This window comes from Thalassophryne amazonica, chromosome 15, assembly GCF_902500255.1.
Source record: "Thalassophryne amazonica chromosome 15, fThaAma1.1, whole genome shotgun sequence".
Lineage (NCBI taxonomy): Eukaryota > Metazoa > Chordata > Actinopteri > Batrachoidiformes > Batrachoididae > Thalassophryne > Thalassophryne amazonica.
The window spans coordinates 71,296,258-71,317,735 of record NC_047117.1 but is presented as its reverse complement, the minus strand read 5'-3'; the positions used below and the strand labels follow the sequence as shown (position 1 = coordinate 71,317,735).

Genomic DNA, 21,478 nt, shown 5'->3' with positions numbered 1-21,478 from the left:
TTCTTTTTGATTGGCCTTTGGCAACGAACAACTGAGTATGACCACCACCAAATATTTGGGTTGTGTAGCATTGATGCAGTTAATGACGCTAAGGGGGGGTTTAATTCAGGATGAATGTCAAAGCCTTTCAAATAAACTGGTTCTTTTAAAGCCATCATATGTCTCAATAATACTGTTTTTTGTGATCTGAAACTAGAATTGATAAAAGAGCCACTTTGAGCGCTGTTAGCTGCAACGCGTCCAGGCTTCACTGTTCACTCAGTGCCCTGGCACACACAGAGGGGAGAGCTTTTGCTGACCATCAGCTCAATGTGGTGTCACTGAATTAGTGTCAGATCTCTGTAGCCGCTCAAACAGAGGCAATATAAGAGCGGCAGGCTGGGCACGCTCGTTTCCTTTAGTTGTTGCATCAACTTTCCTTGTTGGATGACCTCCACAGACGACTGCCACCTCGGGTTATGGGCAGTTAAGTCTGCTCACGTTGGCACGGAACATTTTCATGTGTCAACAGCTTGTCATCAGTTGGAGTTTGGGGAAAGCTTTTATGTGCGATGACAATGTGGTTGTTGCTGTCGCTGTGGTGTCAGCTCGCTTATCAGGACTCAGTGGCACATGGTTACTGCAATGGTCTTCTGTCTGTGTGACAGAGCACATTTTTCAAAGTGATCTTTTGTATACACACTTAAAATTCACTTTAGTTTATGTAAATAAACATCAGCAGAAACCTTTCAAACCTAAGCAAAAATAAGGAAGGAAAATAAATTATGCCCTTACAGGTTATTTCCAAAAACATAACAGTTACTATTCACCATAATGAATAACATTTTTGGTGAAAGTATATATATATACTCAACAAAAATATAAACGCAACACTTTTGGTTTTGCTCCCATTTTGTATGAGATGAACTCAAAGATCTAAAACTTTTTCCACATACACAATATCACCATTTCCCTCAAATATTGTTCACAAACCAGTCGAAATCTGTGATAGTGAGCACTTCTCCTTTGCTGAGATAATCCATCCCACCTCACAGGTGTGCCATACCAAGATGCTGATTAGACACCATGATTAGTGCACAGGTGTGCCTTAGACTGCCCACAATAAAAGGCCACTCTGAAAGGTGCAGTTTTGTTTTATTGGGGGGGATACCAGTCAGTATCTGGTGTGACCACCATTTGCCTCATGCAGTGCAACACATCTCCTTCGCATCATCCGTGAAGAGAACACCTCTCCAACGTGCCAAACGCCAGCGAATGTGAGCATTTGCCCACTCAAGTCTGTTACGACGACGAACTGGAGTCAGGTCGAGACCCCGATGAGGACGACGAGCATGCAGATGAGCTTCCCTGAGACGGTTTCTGACAGTTTGTGCAGAAATTCTTTGGTTATGCAAACCGATTGTTTCAGCAGCTGTCCGAGTGGCTGGTCTCAGACGATCTTGGAGGTGAACATGCTGGATGTGGAGGTCCTGGGCTGGTGTGGTTACACGTGGTCTGCGGTTGTGAGGCTGGTTGGATGTACTGCCAAATTCTCTGAAACGCCTTTGGAGACGGCTTATGGTAGAGAAATGAACATTCAATACACGAGCAACAGCTCTGGTTGACATTCCTGCTGTCAGCATGCCAATTGCACGCTCCCTCAAATCTTGCGACATCTGTGGCATTGTGCTGTGTGATAAAACTGCACCTTTCAGAGTGGCCTTTTATTGTGGGCAGTCTAAGGCACACCTGTGCACTAATCATGGTGTCTAATCAGCATCTTGATATGGCACACCTGTGAGGTGGGATGGATTATCTCAGCAAAGGAGAAGTGCTCACTATCACAGATTTAGACTGGTTTGTGAACAATATTTGAGGGAAATGGTGATATTGTGTATGTGGAAAAAGTTTTAGATCTTTGAGTTCATCTCATACAAAATGGGAGCAAAACCAAAAGTGTTGCGTTTATATTTTTGTTGAGTATATATGTCTTTGGTGTTAAATTGTGTGAAATCTGATTTCATAAAATATCTTACAATATATGGTTGGGGTTTCAAAATAAACATCGCCCAAGTGGCACAAGTCTGCGATTGCATATGTTGGAAATCTTTCACTGCATGCAAAAACTAGTCCTCAAACAACTCATTTTAGAATTCTGTGACATATGTGACAGAAGTCAATATCTGGACTCTTACTTATTGGAGACCAGATTTTTTTTTTTTTTAATGGATGCATCACCTCAATGGTTTATTGAACTCCCCCCAATTACTATGTACAATGTACTTCACTTGACCATCTCCCTTGCTATCTTTATCTTTTGCAGCTAAATTCATACAAATTTCTGGTTGTGTGAGACTTTAGCCGTGTTAAATTAGCTTTACAAATATTGTGAAACAACCAAACATAACTCTTGATGGTTCTTGGTCCAGTGAGACATCGGCATCAATTTGACCAGTTAACGCTTAGCGTAGGCTCGTGTGTCATGGACAAAGTGAGGAACCTTGGGGTAATTTTTGATCTTACGTTGTCCTTTGGCCTCCACATTAGAAATATTACGAGGACTGCTTTCTTCCATCTGTGAAATATAGCAAAGATTTGTTCCATCCTGTCTATGGCTGATGTTGCGACCCTGATCCATGCGTTTGTCTCTTCTGACTTGAGACTTGACGGTTTCCCGCTGTCCAGCATTAGGGGTCTCCAACTGGTTCAAAATGCTGCTACCAGACTTTTGACATGAAGCAGAAAGCTCGACCACATTACACCCATTTTGGCTTCTCTTCACTGGCTTCCTGTCCCAGTGAGATCAGATTTTAAAGGTTCTGCTATTAGTCTATAAAATTGTTTATGGACTGGCACCTCCCTACTTAGCTGACCTAATTAAACCTTATGTACCGGCCCGGGCTTTGCGTTCACAGGGTGCAGGACTACTTTGTGTCCCTAGGGTGAATATAAAGTCTGTGGGTCACAGAGCCTTCTCTTATTGTGCTCCTGTTCTGTGGAATGATCTCCCTGTGTCAATAAAACAGTCAGATTCTGTGGAGGCTTTCAAGTCCAGACTTAAGACGCACTTATTTTCCCTTTCGTATGGCTAGCATACTGGCATAATATAGTCCTATATTCGTTTTGTGAATTGTTCTGTAATTTGTGTCTGTAGCATGGCCCAAGCAGAGGATCACCCCTTTGAGTCTGGTCTGCTTGAGGTTTCTTCCTCAGAGAGAGTTTTTCCTTACCACTGTTGCTCTGGGGGTTAGTAAGATTAGACCTTACTTGTGTGAAGTGCCTTGAGGCAACTCTGTTGTGATTTGGCTCTATATTAATGAAAATAAATTGAAACTGAAAATATTTACATCTCAGATTCAGTAGATTTCTGTGGGGAAGTTGTACCATCTCAATGAAAACCACAGCTGCTCCTAATCCATCATCAACCCAACAACAACTAAATGTCCAGCAGGTGGCAGTAAATAGGAGAAATAATGATGGTTTTTGGAGTTCACCAAATTTCACCTTTTAATTTGGCAAGTTAGAGGATGATACATTTATTGTTTTTGAGTCACTGTCTTAAACTGAATGGAATGGACTTATCCATCAATCTACGTACCTCATCGATTTCTATTTAATCCACTAGATGGCGGATGCAGTCTGCCAGCAGCCGCCATCTTGCTTAGAGTTATTACGCGTTGTCAGACAGATTAAATAGAAATCTATGATGCACTCACTTAAAATTGGGTTCAAGTGAACTGAAAATGCTGTTTTGTGCAGCATTCGGGTGCTGCAACAAGCTGACCCCAACTGTCAGCTGCTTAAATAAAGGTTAAATAAATAATAAAAAAAATAATAATAAATTGTGGAGTGAGTTTTCATAAGTATGTATTATATGTAATATTAGCCATTTACCATATGTAATATTAATGATGTGGGAGAAATGACTAAAATCATTGAATAAAGGTTAGAAAAGGCTTTATTTTTTGTCAATTTGTATTCTGTAAAGTAGTGACTTGTCGTGATAAATATCACACCATTCATTTAGCGATTCAATTACAAGTCTAAGTTTCATAAGTCTCAATTTATCCCTTTTTAATTAGCCACAGCTTTTTTCTTCACATTAGGTTTTCCAATCTGAGATATTCTGTCAGAGCAAATTCATAGAATGGAAATGCTTTATTCTCTCAATCTGGTCGGTCACATGACAGTCGCTTTGACATTGTATGTTTTATTAATATAAGAATATACACAAATGATATTAATTTCTCTATGATATACTCCATATTCCAGTGTAGTGTTTTCAGATTTCTTTCAACTAGATCCAGAAATTATTGAATAATCTTACTTTCAGTTGTTTGCAAGCTGACTTGAGACTTGACGATTCATGACTTGACGGTGACTTCATCCCACTTCTGCGGATCAGACTAGTATCTCGTGTCACGGCAGACATAGCGTGTTTGACAAAATGATGGTATTATTTTCTATCTTGGTTCATATCATCTGGACTGGGACGAACAAAGTCATTCAAGTCTATTATATAAATAGTCTCATTCTCTTCTGTATTTGTTTTTGACAAACAGTGACTGTACAAATGTGGGACTGAGTCTGAATACATGTAACAGCATGGAAAATGCAGATTTATGGTGAAACTCTCTTGAAAACATTGATCATGTCCACACTCTAAGAAATGAAACACATCGGTTTTAAATGTAATTAATACTATTTTCCAGAGGTGTCAAGTAACGAAGTACAAATACTTCGTTACTGTACTTAAGTACACTTTTTAGGTATCTATACTTTACTCCATTACTTATTTTTCTGCCTACTTCTGACTTCTACTTATTACATTTTCACACAAGTATCTGTACTTTCTATTCCTTACATTTTTAAAACAAACAGCCTCATTACTCTTGGCTTCAGCGCCGGCGCGGCTCCACCTGAAGCCCGAGGCGCCAGCGCAGTTCCACCGGCGTGGCTTTACCGAGGTGCCAGCGCGGATTTATCTGACCATGGGTCCGAAGAAGGCACTGACGGTGGAGGAGGGAGACGATATCAAGAAGTCCCTGGACTTTTGTCTGAGGAAATCTCTGTTGTTAAAATGCAGCAGAAATCCATTATGGAGCTGGTGGAAGAAGTGAAGGCTCTCCGGATCCAGAATGCCGAGAAAGGCCGGCGTCTGGTGTACCTGGAGAACAGTGTTGCGGAGTTGGAACAGTACACAAGGATGAACGACGTTATTATTACAGGAATTCATATTAAACCTCGATCCTACGCACGGGCAGTGTCAGAAGACAGCGGAGGGGAGGCCAGTGAGCAGGAGGCCAGCTCAGTGGAACAACAGGTGGCTGACTTCCTGCAATCTAAAGGTATTCAAATGGACTGTAATAACATTGAAGCATGCCACCCCCTGCCCAGGAGAGAGGATGGAGACAAGCGAGCAGTTACAATGAGGTTTGTCAACAGAAAACATAAAATGGCATTGTTAAAACAGGGACGGAAACTCAAAGGAACAAACGTGTTCATCAATGAACATCTGACCAAAAGAAACGCAGACATCGCCAGGAAAACTCGTCTCTTAAAAAAGCAGGGAAAAATTCAACAGACATGGACATCCAACTGCAAAACATTTATCAAATTGAACGGAACACCAGAACAAGCGAAGGTTATGGTAATCAGGAACATCAAGGAACTGGACAAATACGACCAATAAGGTATGAGGACACAAACACATCACAACACCATGACACAGACCAGAGGAACCTATTCATCTACTACATCATCTACATCTGGAGACAAGAAGGATATAACTCACAGGATTGCTGATCATGGAAAACTAGAACTGAGAACATTTAAATACACAGACCACAATGTACTGGACTTGGAGCACGATATAGACCCGGACAATAATTTCTTCTCAAATATCAATGACAGTTGTTGCTATTATACAGATGAACAGTTTAATCGGATCATTAAAACGGATAACAAATTATCAATAATCCATTTCACACAGCAGAAGTCTGTATGCAAACTTTAACAACATTAAAGAATATTTAAGTCAATTTAAAAAAAAATATTTAACAAAATTGCTATATCAGAAACATGGATCAATGAAGATAAAGGAATGGATTTTGAACCGATCGAAGCAGTGGTTCGCAGATTGAAGCAATGCTTCGACCTATTGTTTCGTTTATTCTTTCTTTCTTTCGTTTAATTTTCCCCCGCTAAAACCCTAAAGAGCATACTTCTGTGAGTATTATTTACCTTTTCTATGTTAAACCGACCTGTCATGGTCTTCTGAAACAGTTGATAGATGTATTTTATAACTTAAAAACGGGAGCGACGCTAACGCGTTAGCATGTCTATGGCATTTTCAATGTTAAAAGTTAGCATGAAGCAGTTCCAGCTGTCTTCACGTTCGGGTACATTTGTTTTCAAATTGGAATATTTCTTAAATTTATTTTTGTTTATATATTAATAATCTAATGATTATTATATACAATTTCAGAGAAAGAGACAAAAAGAACCTGAATAGAAACACAACACAAAATAAAATATAAAAGCAACTAACAATGAACATACATACATACATACAGAAATAAATGTTTCCTGTGAACACCTAGTGACTCTTACACCTCCATTTCATCCCTGTTTTATTTAAGTTTAATGACAGTTTGTTTCAGTCAAACCATATTTTCAGTTTGTTAATTTCTTCAGTGATTTCCTCCAGAACTATCTGCCAAACTAGAAAACTGCTGCATCCTAGTAAGAGCAGAATACTACTGGAATGAATTTGAATAAGGAAAGTTGTTTTTTTTCTCACTAAATGGATGCTGCACTCACTGCAGTTTATTGTCTGGAATAGTCCCAGATTGCATTTCAGAGCTTCTAGAATTGAAACATTTTCATGCAGGTGGTGTTGGGGGTAATTTTGGGTTTTGGGTCTTGGGCCACATGTAGAACGAATCAGTTTTCAAATTAAGCTTTCAATTCATATAGTGGCATCTACCTTTTTTTTTTTTTTTAAAGGTTACTTTATACTTTTATACTTTAAGTAGGTTTTGGAGCACATACCTTTTCACTTTTACTTGAGTAAAGAGGTCAAGTTGATACTTCAACTTTTACCAGAGTGTTTTTAAACTGCAGTATCTATACTTCTACTTAAGTAACAAATGTGTGTACTTTTGACACCACTGCTATTTTCAGTATACTTGCAATTGTTAATTTTAGGGATTTAAGTAATGATGTTTTATTTGATTTAATTAATTTCAACTACAATTTTGTTTTGCACTTAATTAACAATGTTATGTGGAAAAAGTTACCTTAACTTTATCAATTAAATTCAACGTTTTATTTCTTAGAGTGCACATCTCTTTCTATCGATGTCTGGTTGTCAAACGCTAACATGGCAGCGTTCTGGCAACAGCCAGTGAATGAGCAGATGGCCCCGTTCCTCCATCTAGTGATTCAATAGATATCTCTGGCCTACCTGCTCACCCACCCACTACATTTACATACCAAGGTTTTTTTGGGACCCTCAGAATAAAATATTTTTAATGGGAAAAAGTGTGCAGGCTGCGACAAACCATGCCTTCACATTGAAATGACCAAATAAGGCAAATATTTACAATTGCAGATTATATTTTTTCTATCACCTGATTTTTCCTTTTCCATTTCACCGTATCACATTCTTTCTGGAAAATCATGTTTACACTGGAAGTATGCATGAACGGTACATATTCCTCTTTATAAAAATCTTACTGTACGCATTGTTTTTTGAGCTACACGTCCAGTTTGTGGTCTCTTATGCTGGTTGCTGTGGGTTCAACTGGGTCCATAGTTTCCAACGTTACAAAAAGAACATCGCAGGGTGACTCAAGAGTGAAAATAGGTGTCCTATATTATTTAGGAAGAAAGTAGAGCCTGCAGCTCTTCTTTCCCTCACTCACTTCCTTAAATGGGTCGCCTTAAGACCATACCGCATCACTCATTTTAACAACTGCCGCTCTAACTCTGCTGTTTCACATCAGGGTCACAGGCCTTTGGTCTTTTCCGGCAAGGAGACTTGAGAGTCACTTCTTATTTCTTGAAGTCAAAGAAAAATCAGTCAGATCTCATCGGCAGAGAAATGAGAAATGGATCATGTGTCATCGAGCCTCCCTTTGGTCATGTTGCAGAAGTACAGCCGCAGTACCTGTCCTTTCATGTCTTTTTGTGATAACGAGGCCACATTCAGGTCCAGAAAACTGCCAGTTGGAAGCTACATTTCTTGTGAGAGCTGTATGTTGCACGGGATTTAAAGTGAATTTGTTGGTATATTTTGGTCAATATGAGCCAAAGGCCAAAACAGGGACGTCAGGATGTGTAAGAGAGAATTATATATATAAAATTATTATTTATTTTTGCATCCATATGCACAACAACATCCCATCATTTTGAAACTTTTTGGAAAGTAAAAATCAGGCATGCAACAACCCACTGCGTTGAGATGTACATGATGTGCACCATCACGCTTGTACTGGAAACAATATGACATCTGTCAGTCAAAACACTGGCATGCCATTTTTGCCACTCTACACCTGTATGTAGAGTATGCACCACCTGCTGGACATGTCTGGGACTGTTGCAGAGAATAATATCGTTGCATAACTTATTGAAACTGGGAGCAGGTGTGAATGAACTTCCAAAGCCTACGTAGGTCTGGTGGCACCCAAGGCGCCCGCTGCTTGTGCATCAGTAAAGCACAAATCATACACACTTGTATTCCTCACAGCCAAAAATAATTTGTTAAACAATTCAGAATGACAGTCATAACAGGGGGTATTAACAACAACAACAACATTTCTCTGTATTTTTATGTTTTCACTTTTAGATCATCAAAAGCTGGAGAGGGAGGCGAGGATCTGCCGTTTGCTGAAGCATCCCAACATCGGTGAGCTGCAAGTCACTGGTCTGAAAACACACCGGAACTGACACTAATGCAAGCGCACAGGCACGTTATTTGGGTCTCTGATGACTCTTGCTGCTGTGGCTATTTATCATGTCGACACAGGTACAAGAGAAAGCGAGAGAAAAATCAAGTGCGTGTGCATACACTGTATCTAATGATGATGTATCTGTGCACCGTCCCAGCTGAGTCGTCAGAAAAGACGGCAGCCCTACAGCTTCTTTCTCTAAACCCATGAATCTTTACGCTTTTTTGACCTCATTTTATTAGAACGCTCCATTTGTTTGCATGTTTTCTTAATGTTTTGTGCACTCCAGGTCTTCATCCCTTGGTATAATCAATGTTTGATTGTTGCTGTGGCTGTTTCATTTTAGCTCTGTTGTAGTTGTGTTGAGAAGCAAGATTGTAAAAATAGTTTCACTGTCCAAATACTTGTGGACCTGACTGTTGATGGACTGCAGGTGTAAATGGGTTTTTGCCCATCAGGATCTGGGATGGAGTGTCCGAACAACCACACACTGTCTACTGATTGCTAGTGCAGCAATAACATAAAAAAAAAAACAATCACATTTTATTTGAATGACAGCTATACTTAAAAACAAAACAAAAAGAAAACAACACACATCAAACTTTAGTGTAACAATATTTTGAGCCATTACAGTAAGTAGAAGTAGAATGTATTAATGTATTTGCACAAGAGCTCGACTGACATATTGGTTGACTGATATGAGCTTTTTCTCAACATATTGCAGTGACGTTAGTTTTGCCAACATGAAAACTATAATTTCACTGTATAAACAATGAAGAAAAACCTTCTGGTTGTTGGAAATGGTGGCGTGGTTTGCAATACTGTCAATCATGGCTGGGACCCCATCACCCCTTGGTCACAATAGCTACATGGGAATGTAACCAGTTGCCATCCATTTTCAGTAAGAGTGGTTGCTTAATAGCGACAAGAAACAAGTGCTTGCTATGCTCCCAGCTAGGTGGGGCCAGAATAGAGGAGAGGTCTGTTTTATGCAAATGTTGAACAATGCAACACAGCAACTGCCAATCTGAGCGAAGGCAGCGTGATGACAGCATGACGCATGTTGGCTGTAGTTATTTATAACAAAGTTCATGTTTAAACGGTAAACCATCAAGCCTCAATTACATTTTTTTTATTAAATGGGTTTTGTAATAAAATGTTACAAATCATTGCCATTTTTATTTAATTATCAGCAAATATATTAATATCGGAATTTTTTTACTCCCTGATATCAGTATAGTGTCAGCCCCCCAAAAAGTCTATATCAGTCGAGCTCTATGTTGCACCACTTTCGTTTGCATGTTATGACTGTGTATTTATGAAACTCACAAACGAAACATAAAGGCACAGCAAAAAGTGATGTTTATGATGCAGGATTTAATTTTGCCAAATTCTTTTAATCTCAAGTCTCGTGTTTTGGTTTTAATGTATTTTGTCTTCATTAATCTCTTCAGTACGACTCCATGACAGCATATCGGAAGAGGGTTTCCACTACCTGGTGTTTGATCTGTGAGTAACACGTGACAGACACACACAGTTCTGTCACTTTAGGGAAAGTTACATTCCCTCATGCTTTCTTTTTTCTTTTTCTTTTTTTTTTTTACAGTTGGTGCAAATTAAGACCAGCCATTATCTGTTTTATGCAGTTTATACAACTCTAAACCTATGGAAATCTGGCCTTCAGATTTGGTCTAAACTGATGTTGACTGGCTGTCCAACATGTTTTGGGTGTTTTTGATCGAGTACGGTTAAAAATGTGGAAACATAAACATGGTGCTGGTCTCTGCCTCCCCACAGGGTGACAGGAGGAGAGCTGTTCGAGGACATTGTAGCCAGGGAGTACTACAGTGAGGCTGATGCCAGGTAACCCACGTGCACAGTGCTGAGCACTGCAGCTATTATGCATCATCGTCTATTGTGGGGCAGAACGGCGTTGTGCAAGCGTGGTCGTATGTTTGTGCGGTGCACATATGGTCATCTCAGAGGTGCGATCCAGCTGCCTCGTTTCCTACGGTTATTTATAAACGTGATTAACGACATGGCCTGTGGTATTAATCATACATAGCCTGTTTTATGTTGAAGAGCTGCCTCCCCAGAGAGAGCGCAAGAGAGAGAGAGAGAGAGAGAGAGAGAGAGAGAGAGAGAGAGAGCACTCAAGATCACCTCTGGTGTTCCATGGGGGAAAGCATCACAACATTATATCTGGTCAGCTCTATTTTTAGAACAATGTGTCATAGCGATTTAGGGAATGTGACTTCTGGGTGTCTGTGATTCATGGTAATGAAAGGGTTAAAAATCTTGGTGTTATTTTTTATTTACTAGCCAACAGTGCCTGTGTACATGGAGACAGTAAGGGCTACAGCAATCTGCCATTTGACCCCCATGACCTTGACCTTTACCCTAATGATTGACCTCTGGCCAACCTTGCCAGAGCAACTCTGGAATCCATATTTGGATTACTTGACCTTTGCCAAAACAATTTTTTTAAATGGCAGTTTTGCGACAATCATTTTTGTAGAAATCAATAAAATAAAGTGGGAGGAGTCAGACAGGCACATATGACCTTGACCCCAGTGATTGACCTTTGATAAATGTGACCTTGTTGGGCTAATACTGGAACCCACTCCATTTATGTGCTGAATCTGATGCAAATGAGAGTATTTTGACCCTTGACCAATTATCTGGTCCTCAGTGATTAACTTTTGGTAAATTAGATGTCGAATGGACAATTTGAGAACCCCCTCCTTATTTTGTATGGTGGACATCAGAGTGAAAAATTAATTTATAATTTTAACCTTTAAGCCCAGTGACCTTGACTTTTTGCCAAAACAAACCCTTTAAGGGCAGTTTTGGAGATGACTGTCAACCACATCTCAAGTTTGGTGGAAATCAGCCAAAGGACCTAAGAAAAGTGGGGTCAGACAGATAAAAATAAAATAAAAATAAAAATCCTGACCTTTCACCCATATAGCCTTTACCAAATGATAGCATGATTACTACCGTGTTTACTTTGTGATGTAATATCATACATGTAGTAATATTTAAAATATCAATATTTTCACATATATGAACAGGCCATAACTGAAATATAATTCTTTGGAAATTCAGCTCAAAGACTTTGTTTGCCTTTGAGATTTTCTTGTTGCCATGGCAAAACAGAAACTGACAGGAACGCTGTATCTGGTGGGCACAAAGGTACTTTCTCTTAGAAAATCCTTCTACAGCCAAGATTAATAGGGGTGAAACCAGTGCAAACAACAAAATATGTGTTTGTTTGGATACAGGGGAATCCCAGTGTGGTGATGTCATGTCTTCACAGTTTGGGTTCAATCCCATCAGAAAATGTCAAGCTCATATATTGAAAATACTGAGAATTAACTGATCAAATTCAGGAAGATTGTACAGGAGGTGATATTCTTTACATATGTCAAATTGTGTGGCCCAAATCTTGCAGAAAATGGTGCTCAATCTATGTCCTGTCAAAACATGACACCCTCTTAAATTAATCTGAGTAAATGAGGCATTATTGTGTAATTATGTGTGTCCAGAGTGTGTAGATGTTGATTAAATGATTGCAGAGAAAAAAAAAAAGATATGACAGATTTATTAATATGGATTTTGTGGGGCACACTGGTGTAGTGCTTTGGCCTCCCAACAAGAAGGTATCTGTTTCAAGAAGATCCCCTGTGCTGTCAAGTCATCAATCTGCAAGTCCCAAGTCAAGTCTCAAGTCAGCTGTCAAACACTTGGTGGTCATTATGACACGAGACTAGACTTTGGACTTGCAGATTGATGACTTTAGAGTGACTTTCTCCCACCTCTGCCTGTGCCTTATTTTCCATGTATATCTGAAGTCCCGTCAGGAAGAGCATCCGGCTTAGAACTTGTGTTACATTAACATGTGGATCCATAGCCAATGTGCTGTGGCAATGCAGAGCAAATGTAGGAGGAGCCACAAGAATGCCAACCATATAAATACACTTTTATTCGTAGTAGTAGTAATAGTTTATCCCTCCAGTTGCCTAGCAACTTTGGCAGCTGCACACGACAAGCTAGCATAGTGGGTGTAACCCTTAGTTTAGTACTCATTGGGTGTAACCCTTAGTTTAGTACTCATTTTTTCAGTACTTAGTTATAATTTACTTATATGAATAATACTTATTTAGAATTGCACATATGGAGCGCTAAAACCTTTTTCTTTTTGGAATTGACCAACTGTTGGGGGGGGTCGTGCAATGACTCTTGGAATTGGTTAGACTGAGAAGCATACAACTGTTCTGTCCTTCGTTTTCTGGGAAAAGGGGGCAGCATTCTTCAGCCGCATTCCAAGGAGCCTTCAAATTGAGACGGGCATAATCGCACCTTTGATGGGTGCAATCCCTAAACTGAGACACAGCCAGAGTGTTCCACTGGACAACACAGAAAACTGTGGCAGTAATGTGACACACACACACAAAGTACATAAGCGGTTCCTGAGATTTGGCATAACATCCACAGAAGCACTCAGTCATGGATGACCAGGTAAACTATAGTATTCTTCTGCAGTTTTTAAAGATTGATTTATCATGTTGGTTTAATCAGGCTAGTATGTATATCATGTGACCTACAGATTATACATTATTGATTAATTATGAGTCAGTCAGTGATTTCCAAAGATGTTACCATTCGATTACAAGTGCTTTACCGATATGAGCTTCACGTCGTCTCTCTAGCATTATTTCTTGAAGAAATATTCTGTTGTAATTTCCCCCGGCTCTTTTATTTAAGATTCTGCCCCTTACCAAAAACCAAACCATTATTTTCCTCATTTTGGAGTTTATTAAAGGTCACATTAGAAACCAGTGCTGGGACCCTCACAGACAGTGTGCGTCTTGTGAAAAGCCCCCAAAGCAGCTTGTACAACACTTTTATACAATGTGGGTGTTAACAATGGGTGTGGTTGAGTCTCACATTTCTAATGTTACTGGCTCACCAACAGTAGGAGATCTCCCTGTTTCTGAAACTTGCACATATGATAGAAGTGAAACTTAACTCTCAGAAACTTCCAAACAAATAACACAGACAAACACTTGATAACTAACATAGAATGAGGAATTAGCACAGATATTATCTAACACTGTAAAATGTGTCTTGTTGACTATATTTGTGACACCCTTGATCTTTGACTCATCGAGTCCAAGAGTTATTCATCTGGAGATACTGACCTGAGAAATATTCTTACAAAGTTTGGTGAAAATCTGCTCACCTATATCAGTAATTTTTCACACAAACATTACTCTGAGCTACCACTGGCATGTGATGTGGTACGAGAAAGTGGGGAAAAAAATATTAGATCTTTGGGTGGTAGAAAGAATAAAATCACGTCAGCTGAACATTGTCAAAAAGACACAGTCCACACAGACGGGTTCCCTTCTCCATCATTATTTAAGTATAACTTGCAGTTATCTTCATTCAGCAACATTTGGCTAAAACACAATCAGTACACTATAACAGCTCTTTGCAAACTGTGCACCATGCAGAGCTTTGTTAATGTGGTGCAGGCTGCACACACACACACACACACACACACACACACACACACACACACACACACACACACACACACACACACACACACACACACACACACACACACACACACACACACACACACACACACACACACACACAAATTTTTGTGCAGAGGTGCACTGTAGTTTAAGTCACAGTTAATACAAACGCAAAGACTCCACTCTTCATAAAGTGTGATGTAACACTGTCATTACTCAAAGAGGCCTCTGAAAAATGAGATGCTGCCTCATTTAGCAATGAAGGCAAACTGAAACTGGACATCATTATTATTTTAAACACAATAAGTCTGTATTAATCACAAATAATGTGTTAAATTTCCCACTAATTTGTTTCTTCTTTTCTGTCTTCCATTCATTTCCTTTCCTCATCTCTGTTTTTCATTCCATCTTCATTGTTGCCCCTTTCTGACTCTCTCACCTTTAGCCACTGCATACAGCAGATCCTGGAGAGTGTCCATCACTGCCACATTAACGGAATTGTTCACAGGGACCTGAAGGTTTGTATGACCATATGCACCACGGCGGCACTGGTTGCTTCAAGTGGTGCACAACAGAAGGATGTAGGCTTCCATTTTATTTTGGGGATTACAACTAGTGCCGAGCAGGAACGTTTTCTTGACTTTGAAATGTGCTTCGGTGCCACTGTAGTGGGAAAAGAAATGTGACGAGGTGGGAGAATAATTCTTGCAAGCCAATGAAAAAGTTTTGCGTTTTGGTTGGAATATGGTCTTAGGAGGTGGTGCCTGTCATTCATTGTGCAAGAAGCCCTGAACTGGCAAATCCTCTGCCACTGGATAACCTGGTGACTTAAATCATAAGGTCATCTGGTACCTGGTGGGTACCTTGGAGACAGTTGTAGGTTGAGTCAAAATTTTGTGTTCCTAGCCCCAAAATATGTTTTTGTGCTTAATGATCTGGTGAGTTGATTACTATAGAAATGATGTCACTGTTGCTTTGCTGATGATCTTCCCCACTGGGACTATGCATCTACCAAGTTTGGTTAGTTTGGGCCCAACTGCCTTGGAGATATTGTGGCAAATGTTTGGACAGATAAATGTACATCTTGAAATACTTTTGTCTAAGTGCTACTACTGACTGAGGTCGTGTCTGTGAGTAAAGTCGTAATGTGCAGAATAAGCAAAATATATCATCATAAACTATGCATGGGTACTAAGTTGCTATATGGTAAACGAAGCTCTAGGCTGGGTTATAAAAGGCATTTTATGGTACCAATGCGCCCTTATCTATCCATTCCAAAGGACAGGTGGATGGTGCAACTTTGTCTCCTGCTGATACCCCCAGCCCACCCAAACCAACTAATAAAATAATGTTAAAATAATAAAATAGTGATAGTAATAAAATAGTGTTTAATTCCACACACACACCATCTTCTGATTAATGGGTCCACTGATGCAGGAATGTGCCAATTCAAACTGTGTTGCTTTGCACACACTGTAAAAAAAGGTCTGTGAAATTAACAGTGAAATCCTGTGAAGTCACAACATAAAAAAACAATTGACTAATGTTCAATATACAGCAATAGTGTGTAAAATGAATTGTGAATTTAAGAGTACAAATATGTTAAAATAATCATATACCATTGTAGAATTTACAAATGACTGTAGTTCAAACGCAAAAAAACCATAATACCCAAAACTGTACAATACAGTTAGATTTTACACGAGAATTTTCACAAATACAGTCAAATACTGATAATTAAGGGTTTGAAAAAGAGGTGATGTGTCATTGAGGATAATTAAAGATAAGGTGACCATTTTGCGGAGGTTTTATCTCCTAAATAGACAATAAAATTACTACAGGTCCACACTGTAACATTTACATATTTTATGTAACACAATTTACAAAGACACCATAATTTCTATTTATTTATTTATTTATTTATTTATTTTTTACAGAATTCTCCTGGTTACCACAGCTGCCAGGATTTTTCCATAAAAAGGAATATTTTTTACAGTGCAGTTTTGAAAACAGCAGATATTTTCGATCCTCTGATTACTGCCTTCAACAGAGTCAGAATTCTCAGCAATGATTTTTATCAAGTTGAAAAATAAAAATCAGGAACATTAGCCATAACATGCTAATCTTGTTGTGAAAGTGTCGTGACACGGACCCACAACAGGGGGCGTAAATGAACGGACAATGAAAGAGTCAAATATGAACACTTTACTGTTGTGAAAAGCACAACCAAACACAGCTGATTACAGAATAAGTACAATAGTCAATTAGCAAAGGTGACGTGTGGGCAGGCTCGAGGATAGAAGACGTCTGTCCTGAGAAGAACCGGAACCACACGATTTCCTCCGCCGCCGAACCCGGAGAATACTGGAGCCGCCAAATCCCGAACACCCCAGGTGGCCACTGTCTCCGCGTGTCGGATCTGGTACTGCTGGCGAGGGAGAGACAATCAGATGTGGGTGTGTGAACACCCAGTAACAACAACGGTGGGAATTCCACCTCCACCTCTAACACACACTCGTGCAGCGTCTGTTTAACCACTTATCTGACGGGAAGTAGGACGAAACAGTCGCGACCCACGCCGGTCCTCTGGTTAGACAGCTGCAACACAATAGCACTTGGAATCAATCAATGCAGGCAGAGAAAGTTACCTCCTAAGGTAGACGATATCTCGGCAACGAGGTGGAGATGACGTCCGGTCTTTATGGAGTGGGATGATGAAGTGTAGATGGGTGACAGCTGTCAAGAGATAATGAGTGACAGCTGTCACCCCCGGCTGTGTCCGTGGCGGCAGCGCCCTCTCCTGCCTGAAGCCCGCACTTCAGGCAGGACGCCCTCTGGTGGTGGGCCAGCAGTACCTCCTCTTCTGGCAGCCCACACAACAAATCTGCCTTGCCCATTGTACTTACGCATTTAATGCAGTGCCCTCTAGTGCTCACAGTTTGAATGAACAGCTTGTATGTCGTGGTTCAATAAGGTGAATGGGATGTTACCCATTGTTTTCTCATGTAAAAATAAATGCAAAACATGATTTTATCATCGAAATTCTATCATTCTCTTTGCTTTGACTATGACCTTTCATTTGACATTTGTCACAACTGTGCTTTGCAGGAACACACTCACACTTAAACTGCAGAAGCCTCAGCGTTCTTGTTTCTTGTCAGGAATAAAGGCGTCATAATACCACCCTAAGGTTGCAGTGCGAAGGCATCCATCTTTTTGTATGTGTGTGCACGCGCACACCGTTGTATAATAGCGCAGCCCCATAGAGTCAAGAATAGATGCCATGAGAAGCTTGAATATTAAACATTTCCATAATTATGTACAAGTCAAGTTGACGTGACAGACTGTATGTGGAGGAGAAAGAAGACACTGAAAGAAGGAGCGTGTACGTGACATAGAATGGGGAACATACAAAATGATTAAGAGCAGTCATAATGGTGTATTTAAATTCTAATCTGACAGGTTTATTCAGAGAGATGTCCTTTGATTAAGTCTGTTTTTAGTTCTTCCATAATCAGACAATATAGTCATTGTTTTGTAAATGTGTCTCGCTTGTCAGTTAACGTCTGGGTCCTTTTGAGTCACATGTCTGCCGTGAAGTGTCTGCCTGTCTGTGTTCAGTTTCTAAATGTTAGGAAATGCTTTATTCATAAGGCACACTGTCTGCCCAGCCTTAGGTTAGTTGAGACCTTTGTGCACCCATGTCCGTGTGCGCGCACTCTCCAGAGGCTTACATATATATTTTTAAATGTGCTAAACTGTGCCATTGTGCAGTGTGTCTTTTGAGTTACCCACATGTGGCTGAGTCACTCACTTTTACACCCACGTCTCCCGTTGTACCACACCTCCCCCCTGTATCTTCCTGCAGCGTGCACTTTGTTCCCACTCATGGATTCAAAATGGTGGGAAGGTGTTACTGTGGACGACTGTCGTGTCTGCCACCGGTTAACACCTTCAGAATCCATGAGAGGGGGAGCAAGTCCACAGCTCTAGTGTTGGCTTGTCTGTGGTCACGTGCAAATTTGGTCCTGTGCACGTTACTGTTACTGTAGCTGCCCTAGACACTGATTTAAGAGCAGTATAGCAATATTAACCCCTAACAGTCTGGATTAGGATTTGGTTTGTCTAATCTGACCTTAGATCTGATCTGTGGGCAGCTTGATCCTACAGCGTGTGACCTCTCACCTATAACCTGTTTGACTCCGCCCCCCCCAGCCTGAGAACCTTCTATTGGCCAGTAAGCTGAAGGGGGCGGCGGTCAAGTTGGCTGACTTTGGGCTGGCTATCGAGGTGCAGGGGGACCAGCAGGCATGGTTTGGTGAGTATTCATCAACCAATATTTGAACCTTTCACCAAATAGTTGAGCAGTCACCCAAACACTCAGTCAGGTCAAAGCCACTGAGCTCCATCTACACATCCACATCTACTCCTTCCCTACATATCATTTCTCCAGGTTTTGCCGGCACCCCAGGCTACTTATCTCCAGAGGTTCTGCGGAAAGACCCATATGGCAAACCAGTGGACATGTGGGCCTGCGGTAAGTAATGTTTGATGTCTTATTTCACCATTTCTTTGGAACCAACATCAAATGTGAAATGAATTAACTCCACAAGCTCAGCGACAGTAGGCAGCAACATCTCAAGCTCCTTTAAGGTATCTACTGGGGTTCTGCAAGGTGATGTCCTGGTACCGTTTCTGCTTGTTATGATTGTGGATAGAACCCCAAAAATTAATTTTTTTTGTTTTGTATTGTTAATAGATATAAAACAATAGAAATTTAAATGAAAATACACTGAAAATTGCAAATAAATAGAAGAAGAAATTAAATAATGACTGAAAATAAATTATTTGCAGCCTTGTCTGACATGTTCTGTATCATTCTGCGTCTCTGCTGCGCTGCCAGGTGATTTACATTTATAGTGTCACATGCAGCTTTTATTCCACAGGTTATCAATCTGTTCTGTATCAGTGTGGCATTACACTATGTAACACAATTTTTGTTCCTGGCTTCTAAGTGTTATATTTCAACTGCTTATGTCTAAAGTCTATGGAAAAATGACTACATTCAGCACAAACTGATTTTATTTTTTTTAACGTTCTAGAAAGTTCTAAAAGTTTCTTGAAATTTCTAGATAATTCTGAAAACTTCTAGAAAATTCTGGACAGTTCTAGCAGTTAAAGAATATTCTAGAAGACTACTCAGTAGTAGTGAAGGCGAATCGAGAATATTCTTGAAAACAGACAAATTTCAAAATATCATTGTCCTGATCACAGAAGCAAAGTTTCTGTGGAATAACAGCTATTTTCTATTTATTTAAGGCATAACAGGTTAGGAAAACACACTGTGTACCCAGGAACAAAACAAAACTAAAAATTTGTTATATAGTGTTATGTTGACGTTTGGCCTCCCACACCTTTCCAGGTGTGATTTTGTACATCCTGCTGGTGGGGTATCCTCCCTTCTGGGATGAGGACCAGCACCGTCTCTACCAACAAATCAAGGCTGGAGCCTACGATGTAAGTGTACGCTGTCCTACGTAAAGGATATTAAAGTCAAATGTTATTTTTTCTTCACTGGTATCATGTGAATTTTTGACAGTTTCCATCCCCTGAGTGGGACACTGTAACTCCAGAGGCCAAAGATCTGATCAACAAGATGTTAACCATCAACCCCAGCAAGCGCATCACTGCCGCAGAGGCCCTCAAGCACCCCTGGATCTGCGTATGTGTCCCACAGACACGAGGATGCAAATAAATACACAGGCACAAAGTGACGAGTGTGGAATACATAGTAATAACACAGCTCACAACTTTCATCTTTCTCCCATAGCAACGGTCCACTGTGGCCTCCATGATGCACAGGCAGGAGACGGTGGAGTGCCTGAAGAAATTCAACGCCAGGAGGAAACTCAAGGTGAGAATCCTTCATCTTGCTATTTTTTCACCACAAATCAAACTAGCACCTTTTCCCCCTCCGCTCTCCAAACTCAGGACTTCTGGGAATAACTCGAGAAGCAATAACATTTTCTATTAACACCTTCAAGTTGCCCTTTTCTTGAGCTCCTCTTTCTTGCTCTAATCTTAGGATCTGTCAGTCTGTTTTTATGCTTTTCTTCTCCCCCCCATCACCCCCTCCTTTCCTTCTTTTTTTGTACTGCAGGGAGCCATACTGACCACTTTACTGGTCACAAGAAACTTCTCAGGTACGTCACTCTTGGCCTGGAGTACACAGGCTATAGGCAGTGCAAAATACATTGCTGCCTTGATTTTTTAAAAATAAAAGTATTTTGAAATGATTTTGGAATGCCTCACAACTGCATCCATTTTTGAGCCTAATCTTGACATTTTATCTGCCAGATGGTTAATAAAACACCCTTTCAAACAGACTGAATGGAGCAATCAAGACTGGATATATATATCCATCCATCCATCCATCCATCCATCCATCCATCCATCCATTTTCTTCCGCTTTATCTGGAATCGGGTCGTGGGGGCAGCAGCTCAAGCAAAGCCGCCCAGACCTCCCGATCCACACACACCTCCCCCAGCTCCTCCGGGGGAACCCCAAGGCGTTCCCAAGCCAGCCAAGAGATGTAGTCCCTCCAGCGTGTCCTGGGTCTTCCCCGGGGCCTCCTCCCAATGGGACGTGCCTGGAACACCTCTCCAGCGAGGCATCCAGGGGGCATCCGGAAAAGATGCCCGAGCCACCTCAACTGACTCCTTTCGACGTGGAGGAGCAGCGGCTCGACTCCGAGCTCCTCCCGAGTGACCGAGCTCCTCACCCTATCTCTAATGGAGTACCCAGCCACCCTGCAGAGGAAACTCATCTCAGCCGCTTGTACTCGCGATCTCGTTCTTTCGGTCATGAGCCAAATCTCATGACCATAGGTGAGGATCGGAACGTAGATCGATCGGTAAATCGAGAGCTTTGCCCCCCTACTCAGCTCTCTCTTCACCATGACAGTCCGATACAGCGACCGCATCACTGCAGATGCT

At 40.7% G+C, this 21,478-nt stretch overlaps 1 protein-coding gene across 5 annotated transcripts in view; it reads left to right on the top strand.

Moving 5' to 3' along the window:
• camk2d2 (calcium/calmodulin-dependent protein kinase (CaM kinase) II delta 2) overlaps nucleotides 1-21,478 on the top strand; it is a 124,800-nt gene that overhangs the window by 68,951 nt on the left and 34,371 nt on the right. For all 5 annotated transcript variants that reach the window (XM_034188595.1, XM_034188597.1, XM_034188593.1 and 2 more), the window contains exons 3-12: nucleotides 8,831-8,890; nucleotides 10,388-10,442; nucleotides 10,731-10,796; nucleotides 14,928-15,000; nucleotides 18,698-18,800; nucleotides 18,936-19,019; nucleotides 19,905-19,999; nucleotides 20,082-20,204; nucleotides 20,313-20,396; nucleotides 20,643-20,685. In XM_034188595.1, coding sequence (XP_034044486.1) covers nucleotides 8,831-8,890; nucleotides 10,388-10,442; nucleotides 10,731-10,796; nucleotides 14,928-15,000; nucleotides 18,698-18,800; nucleotides 18,936-19,019; nucleotides 19,905-19,999; nucleotides 20,082-20,204; nucleotides 20,313-20,396; nucleotides 20,643-20,685 — 786 coding nt within the window. The remainder of the gene's footprint in view (nucleotides 1-8,830; nucleotides 8,891-10,387; nucleotides 10,443-10,730; nucleotides 10,797-14,927; nucleotides 15,001-18,697; nucleotides 18,801-18,935; nucleotides 19,020-19,904; nucleotides 20,000-20,081; nucleotides 20,205-20,312; nucleotides 20,397-20,642; nucleotides 20,686-21,478) is intronic.